This window comes from Salvelinus sp. IW2-2015, linkage group LG15 (assembly GCF_002910315.2).
Source record: "Salvelinus sp. IW2-2015 linkage group LG15, ASM291031v2, whole genome shotgun sequence".
NCBI classification, from domain to species: Eukaryota; Metazoa; Chordata; class Actinopteri; order Salmoniformes; family Salmonidae; genus Salvelinus; species Salvelinus sp. IW2-2015.
Genome location: NC_036855.1, coordinates 3,967,143 through 3,975,400, shown reverse-complemented (window position 1 = coordinate 3,975,400; position 8,258 = coordinate 3,967,143). Strand labels below are relative to the sequence as shown.

General features: G+C 47.3%; 2 protein-coding genes across 2 annotated transcripts in view; one reads left to right on the top strand and one right to left on the bottom strand.

Moving 5' to 3' along the window:
• Positions 1–7,752, top strand: part of LOC111973945 (serine-rich coiled-coil domain-containing protein 1-like) — a 107,934-nt gene extending 100,182 nt beyond the window's left edge. The window contains exon 11 of the mRNA XM_070446885.1: positions 6,697–7,752. Within this exon, the coding sequence (XP_070302986.1) occupies positions 6,697–7,254 (558 nt within the window). The 3' untranslated portion in view covers positions 7,255–7,752. The remainder of the gene's footprint in view (positions 1–6,696) is intronic.
• A 23-nt stretch (positions 7,753–7,775) lies between these two features.
• LOC139028766 (uncharacterized) overlaps positions 7,776–8,258 on the bottom strand; it is an 18,766-nt gene continuing 18,283 nt past the window's right edge. The window contains exon 2 of the mRNA XM_070446862.1: positions 7,776–8,232. Within this exon, the coding sequence (XP_070302963.1) occupies positions 7,776–8,232 (457 nt within the window). The remainder of the gene's footprint in view (positions 8,233–8,258) is intronic.

Below are 8,258 nucleotides of genomic sequence, written 5' to 3'. Positions count from 1 at the left end.
CTGTAACAGTTCTTTGGCTGAAATGCTGCTACGGTACGTGGTACACCAATGCTGCTAGCGGTACGTGGTAACCAATGCTGCTAGCGGTATGTGTAACCAATGCTGCTAGCGGTACGTGGTACACCAATGCTGCTAGCGGTACGTGGTACACCAATGCTGCTAGCGGTACGTGGTAAAACAATGCTGCTAGCGCGTATTGGGTACACCAATGCTGCTAGCGGTACGTGGCTACACCAATGCTGCTAGCGGTACGTGTACACCAATGCTGCGTTACACTACCTGTCTAGTCTGTGTTTTATAAATGTGCAATATGAGCATAAAACACCATTTTATATAAGGAATTGGCAACTTGTTCTCATTCTGAGAAATAAGGTAGGCAACTTGATTTCAACATCTGAACAAAGTGGAAAGGCTTAACATGCTGTTCAAACCGCTGAAGACAGACAGAAGGGTGTGTGCATAAGTATTCAACTGTTCAACCTTGTTCAGCTACTGTAGCAAATAGATCCAACTTGGCTACACTTGAAATATAAAGATTAGCTGGCTAATGGCTAGCACGTGGGCTTGATAGATGGTTGATGAGACCTGTGTTATTTTCTATAGCCTAATGCCTGCTACAATAAGTCAGTCATTATTAGTGAATGTACATTATACATGGTTCTGGTTAAATTTGTAGCAAAAAATTGCATTTTCATAGAAAGCAGGTTAAACTATTTTGATCAAATTAATTATTTGTGGGTCTTATTGTTATGGAAGGCTTATATTTAACCTAAGTATAACTTCACAAGCCTTGAATTCATTCGATTATTGCTGACTGTTTGAAATGCGGTGTATTTGACCTTTAACTGAACAACAACACTTATTTAGAGAATTTTTTTAATTATTTATTCMGATCCCTTAACTTTTTCCAAATGTTGTTACATTGCGCCTTTTTCTGAAGTGGATTTAATGTATTTGTTTTCTCATAAATCTTCACACAATTCCCCATTATGACAAAGCGAAAACAGGTTTTTAGAAATGCAAATGTATTAAAAATGAAAACAGAAATACCTTATTTACCACTGTACATAAGTATTCAGACCCTTTGCTATGCGACTCGAAATTGAGCTCATGTGCATCCTGTTTCCGTTGATCATCCTTGAGATGTTTCTACAACTTGATTGGAGTCCACTTGTGGTGCATTCCATTGATTGGACATGATTTGGAAAGGCAGTCACCTGTCTATGTAAGGTCCCACAGTTGACAGTGCATGTCAGAGCAAAAACCAAGCCATGAGGTTGAAGGAATTGTCCGTAGAGCTCAGAGACAGGATTGTGTTGAGGCACAGATCTTGGGAAGAGTACCAAACCATTTCTGCAGCATTGAAGGTCCCCGAGAAAACAGTGGCCTCCATCATTCTTAAATTGAATAAGTTTGGAACCACCAAGACTCAGCCAAACTGAGAAATTAGGGGAGAAGGGCCTTGGTCAGGGAGGTGACCAAGAACTCGATGGGCACTCTGACACAGCTCCAGTTCCTCTGTGGAGGTAGGAGAACCTTCCAGAAGGACAACCATCTCTGCAGCACTCCACCAATCAGGCCTTTATGGTAGAGTGGCCAGACAGAAGCCACTCCTCAGTAAAAGGCACATGACAGCCCGCTTGGAGTTTGCCAAAAGGCACCTAAAGACTCTCCGACCATGGTAAAAAATATTCTCTGGTCTGATGAAACCAAAATTGAACTCTTTGGCCTGAATGCCAAGCATCACATCTGGAGGAAACCAGGCACCGCTCATCACCTGGCCAATACCATCCCTATGGTAAAGCATGGTGGTGGCAGGGACTGGGAAACTAGTCAGGATTGAGGGAAAGATGAACAGAGCAAAGTACGGAGTGATCCTTATCACCACTAGAAGACTCTGATTACGTAATCACCACGAGAGGCCTCTGATTGCGTAATCACCACGAGAGGACTCTGATTGCGTAATCACCACGAGAGGACTCTGATTGCGTAATCACCACGAGAGGACTCTGATTGCGTAATTCACACGAGAGGACTCTGATTGCGTAATCACCACGAGAGGACTCTGATTGCGTAATCACACGAGAGGAACTCTGATTGCGTAATCACCACGAGAGGACTCCTGATTGCGTAATCACCACGAGAGGACTCTGATTGCGTAATCACCACGAGAGGACTTGATTGCGTAATCACCACGAGAGGACTCTGATTGCGTTAATCACCACTTAGAGGACTCTGATTGCGTAATCACCACGAGAGGACTCTGATTGCGTAAACACCACGAGAGGACTCTGATTGCGTAATCACCACGAGAGACTCTGATTGCGTAATCACCACGAGAGGACTCTGATTGCGTAATCACCACGAGAGGACTCTGATTGCGTAATCACCACTAGAGGACTCTGATTGCGTAATCACCACGAGAGGACTCTGATTGCGTAATCACCACGAGAGGACTCTGATTGCGTAATCACCACGAGAGGACTCTGATTGTACCTCAGCTGGCTCTGCGAAGATCGTACAATACCGAGAGGCAGGCGCGACAAAAAGCCCAAGCCCTCAACGACAGTCTTTTCACTACATGTTTAGAGTTTGTTTCTCTGCTTCATTGTATTGATCTGACAAACTGCATTTAGTTGTGGGTGAGAAGGGCTGTTCACGTCCTTCCATTTTGTTTTTAGAGAGAGAGAGAGAGAGAGAGCATGTTTTTTGCTCCATGTCGCAGATATTTGTGACTCATATGGAGTGTCCAATACACTAGCAGTCTGTCTTCAGATGGCAAATTTTAACAACACATGAATGACTGCTGTGCTCATGGCTGACTGTAGCATTAGTATCAGACGCTGTACTGTCTCTACTGACTCACTGTGTTCAGTGTGAATCAGACTGTACTGTCTCTACTGACTCACTGTGTTCAGTGTGAATCAGACTGTACTGACTCACTGTGTTCAGTGTGAATCCGACTGTAGCTGTCTCACTGTGTTCAGTGTGAATCAGACTGTACGTCTCTACTGACTCACTGTGTTCAGTGTGAATCAGACTGTACTGTCTCTACTGTCTCACTGTGTTCAGTGTGAATCAGACTTTGTACTGTCTCTACTGACTCACTGTGTTCAGTGTGAATCAGACTGTAACGTCTCTACTGTCTCACTGTGTTCAGTGTGAATCAGACTGTACTGTCTCTACTGTCTACTGTGTTAGTGTGGAATCAGACTGTACTGTCTCTACTGACTCACTGTGTTCAGTGTGAATCAGACTGTACTGTCTTATCTGTCTCACTGTGTTCAGTGTGAATCAGACTGTACTGACTCACTGTGTTCAGTGTGAATCAGACTGTACTATCTCTACTGACTCACTGTGTTCAGTGTGAATCAGACTGTACTGTCTGCTTGACTCACTGTGTTCAGTGTGAATCAGACTGTACTGTCTCTACTGTCTTCACTGTGTTCAGTGTGAATCAGACTGTACTGTATCTACTGTGTCACTGTGATTCAGTGTGAATCAGACTGTAGCTGACTCACTGTGTCAGTGTGATCAGACTGTACTGACTCACTGTGTTCAGTGTGAATCAGACTGTACTGATCACTGTGCTTCAGTGTGAATCGAGACTGTACTGTCTACTGTTCACTGTGTCAGTGTGAATCATGAGCTGTACATTGGCCACTGTGTTCAGTGTATCAACTGTACTGACTCACTGTGTTCAGTGTGAATCAGACTGTACTGACTCACTGTGTTCAGTGTGAATCAGACTGTACTGCTCACTGACTCACTGTGTTCAGTGTGAACAGACTGTACTGACTCACTGGTGTTTCAGTGTGAATCAGACTGTACTCTCTCACTGTGTTAGTGTGAATCAGACTGTACTGACTCCACTGTGTTCAAGTGTGAATCAGACTGTACTGTCTCTACTGACTCACTGTGTTCAGTGTGAATCAGACTGTACTCTCTCACTGTGTTCAGTGTGAATCAGACTGTACTGTCTCTTACTGACTCACTGTGTTCAGTGTGATTCAGACTGTACTGTCTCTACTGACTCACTGTGTTCAGTGTGAATCAGACTGTACTCTCTCACTGTGTGCAGTGTGAATCAGACTGTACTGTTCTCTACTGCTCACTGTTCAGTGTGAATCAGACTGTACTGTCTCTACTGACTCACTGTGTTCAGTGTGAATCAGACTTGTACTGTCTCTACTGATCTCACTGTGTTAAGTGTGAATCAGACTGTACTGACCTACTGTCTCACTGTGTTCAGGTGATAGACTGTACTGTCTCTACTGACTCACTGTGTTCAGTGTGGAAAACTGGATTAGAGAACAAGCAGCAGCACTAACAGACTGTTCAGTGAGGCTTTTATGCGCTGTGTTGTGGTGGATGTGTGCTACTGTAGCACTATGTGCTTTGCTGTGCTTCTCTGTGCCTTGCTGTGGCTTTGCTGTGCCCTTGCTGTGGCTTCTGCTGTGCTTGTGTGGCTTTCTGTCTTGCTGTGCTTGCTGTGTGCTTGCTCTGTGCTTTGCTGTGGCTTCTCTGTGCCTTGCTGTGGCATGCTGTGCTTTCTGTGCCTTGTGTGCTCCTTGCTTGTGGGCATTTGCTCCTCTGAGGGGGAAAAAGTGATGAAATGGTGTTGCGTCTCCACTTGTGCATATAATAGCTGGAAGGCTTTTAACAAAACTCTGCCATTAGCAACTTGCTGTGTGTTCACAGCCCAATAAAGACTGGGGCTGCAGAGGCTTTCCTTTTAAATCATCTGTTTTTACTATGGGGTCACACACATGTGCGTGTGTGGTGTGTGTGTTTTGCCGACTAAGAGGCAGGCCGGTTGCCGCAGAGTGTATAGTTGAGGAGACACCAGAGTTTGTAAATCAACCCCCCCCCCCCCCTTGTCTTTGGCTACGCCGCCACTCCTCCCATCTCTCTACCAGCCCTGTTTCAAACAACACGCTGGAGAACTCTTCAGCACACACACACACTGCTTTTTGCTCAACAGAATTTGTCCTTTCAATGTCAGTTCACAGATCTCGGGATATCTGCAGGAATTATATATATATACAAGTGATTATTTTGAAAAGCAGATGCAGCTGGCAATTTGTAATTTCAGGATAAAGAAACAGTCACTTTAATATTACTCAGTGTTCTTCAGGTTTTTATTACTGTGTCCATTTAATGTGTTGATGGAATGATAGTGTTATTTCTGCTTAAGTAATGATGGAACTCTATTCCACATCAAGTAACTAATGCAAGCAGAAAAAAACGATAAAACTACAACTTATTGAACAACGCGGACTGTGAAATGGCAGACAGCAACACACACACACGTATATTGTATTATTATTGTTGTATGGTGGTGTTATAGCTGTTGTATTGTAGATATGTMGTGGTGTAATAATGTTCTATGATGTAYTGTGTTATTTAGATTTGTTGGTGTGATKTGTTTGGACCCCAGGAAGAGTAGCTAATGGGGATCCCTAATAAATACACATACTAAATGGGATCAGACATGACGCGTTAGCACTCTGTTCCTCCGTCCCAATAAGCCCGTTCTGTCTCCATCTGTTTTCCTCTGTGATGGAATAACACGGTGATATTACATTCAATTCCCGTTTACACCTCGAAAGTTATTGCATATGCTTTGCTCCTTGTAATTAGATTCCCCTGCTCAGAGTAGATTTGTATCAAACACGGTAAGGAAATTGCTTTACTTTTTGGGCTGTCGACTCGGTTAATTTCCTATGTAACCTCCCGTCTACTCAGATTGTGTTTAGTTAGTCAAACATTTTTCGTAGTATCTGAAGAGCAGCTCCGTCTTGTCGAGGTTCAGCTTGAGGTGATGGGCCGACATCCAAGCTGAGATATCTGCCAGGCTGGGTGTCAGAAGGGGGGAATGATGGTTAAAGGTATCCAAGGCAGCAGATCCATCTAGGAGAATGAAAACAGAGGAGAGAGAGTCAGCTTTGACAGTGCAGAGAGCATCCGTGACACAGAGAAGAGCAGTCTTGGTTGAGTGAGCCACCTTGAAGACTGACTGGTTAGGGTCAAGAAGATTGTTCTGAGAGAGATAACGAGAGAGTTGGTCAGAGACCGCACACTCAAGTGTTTTTGAAAGAAAAGAAAGAAGGGATACAGGTCTTTAGTGTTTGACATACGAGGGTTAAGTGTTGGTTTCTTGAGGAGGGGAGCGACTCGGGCCCCTTTTGAAGTCAGAGGGGACGCAGCCAGTGGTCAGCAGGATTTCATCTGGAGAGAGAGAGGGGAGAAAGGGGTCCTGTAAGTCACTTTGGWTAAAAGTGTTTGCTAAACATGGCCATGTTGCATAAGAGAGGCAGTGTTGTGTGACCAGGAACAGGTGGCTGTCTCTCCTTGGTGCTATGTTGCTTTGTGTACCACCTCCCCACTGTGTGCTGTAGAGACTGAGGCTGCTTCCTGTTCTGGTTAAAGTCGCCAGTTGGACTGAGGCTGCTTCCTGTTCTGGTTAAAGTCGCCAGTTGGACTGAGGCTGCTTCCTGTTCTGGTTCTTACAGAGCAAGGTTCCAGTTGGTCGGGAAATAATTAGACAAAGCTCCGGGAACTTACGATGCCTCGTCAAAATGTCCCTGCAGTTAACCAGCTACATTGGTGTCATATTTTTACAGTTTTTTGTCTTTCTCTCTCCCTCTTTCTCTCTCTCCCTTTTTATCTGCTGCTCTTTCTCTCGGTTCGCAGACCATCCATCCCAGCCGAGCAACAAGCCAAAACAGTACCAGCACAAGAGACAGAAGGCCGGCTCGGTCTCTCATCGCGGACCAATACAGCCGTATGGCGGAAGATCACTCCACTTCCAGCGATGAGAGCCACTGCCCAGCCCCAGCCCTGTCGTCTAGTGGCCCCGGGGGAGGCAGGGACCATGCAGGACCCCCTAGGAGACCAGAAGGGGCTCTGACCTCATCAGAGGTAGGGGCTCTCAGGAGAATCGACTACCCAGCCAGCCAGATCCCCCGGGCGGTGGGAGTGGGGGCTGTGGTGTGGGGCAGCAGCTCCAGCCTCCAGAGCCGAGGCAGTCCCTGCCGCAGCAGCCTCTCCTCAAACAGCGAGAGAGCCCCTGTACCTATCCCTTGCCAACCTTCTTTCTCCACCTCATCTTCCTCTTCCTCCTTCACGGGCCGCCTGGGCCAGCCTCCCAGAGGGCCCCTTTCCCTGCACATGTACAGCCACAAGAACGTCTTCCTGCAGCACTCACTTCAAACTGCCGAACTGCAGGCCCTGGCCCAACACGACGGCTAAGGCACTGGCGTCGTGCCCACACACGCACGCACACACACACACAACCACTCAGACTTACACACACCTTTCACTTTCCCCATATCCCCTAAAACATATAATTGAATGGACACATCACCGTCTGAATCATGGAAGTGAAAGTCATCTCTGGAATTCACCTAACAATCAGTGTCCTCAACCCTCAAAACTTCCAATCAACTTGACTTTAGCTCAAATCCTACCCATTTCTTACATTTCATTGATCTCAACCCTTGCTGTCAGTCCTTCCCATCCCTGAGCAGAGTATGCTGTAACAGACACTATCCTGTACCCACCATCTAGATCACAGTATTGGGACATTAGCCGCTTTTCTTCTGAAATGCATATTCTGTGTTACACGATCATCCAAGCATACCTCTAGACTCACAGAACCTCGGAAGGTACATGTCTGTGTGGTTCTGTGCATTTGACCACTTTGACATATTAAAAGGTTGATAGATGTGCTCACTTGAACACACACACACACACACACACACACACACACACTAGGGGATACAGCTGGGGGGCCGGCTGGCGGGGGATACCGGCGGTGGGCCGGCTGGGGGGTATACCGGTTGGTGCGCTGGCTGGGGGGATACCGGCTGGTGCGCTGGCTGGGGGATACCGGCTGGTGCGCTGGCTGGGGGGATACCGGCTGGTGCGCTGGCTGGGGGATACCGGCTGGTGCGCTGGCTGGGGGATACCGGCTGGTGCGCTGGCTGGGGGACACCGGCTGGTGGGTTGGCTGGGGGGGATACTGGCTGGTGCGCTGGCTGGGGGATACCGGCTGGTGCGCTGGCTGGGGGATACCGGCTGGTGCGCTGGCTGGGGGATACTGGCTGGTGCGCTGGCTGGGGGATACCGGCTGGTGGGGCTGGCTGGGGGGGATACCGGCTGGTGGGCTGGCTGGGGGGGGATACCGGCTGGTGGGCTGGCTGGGGGGGATACCGGCTGGTGGGCTGGCTGGGGGGATACAGGCGGGGGATAGC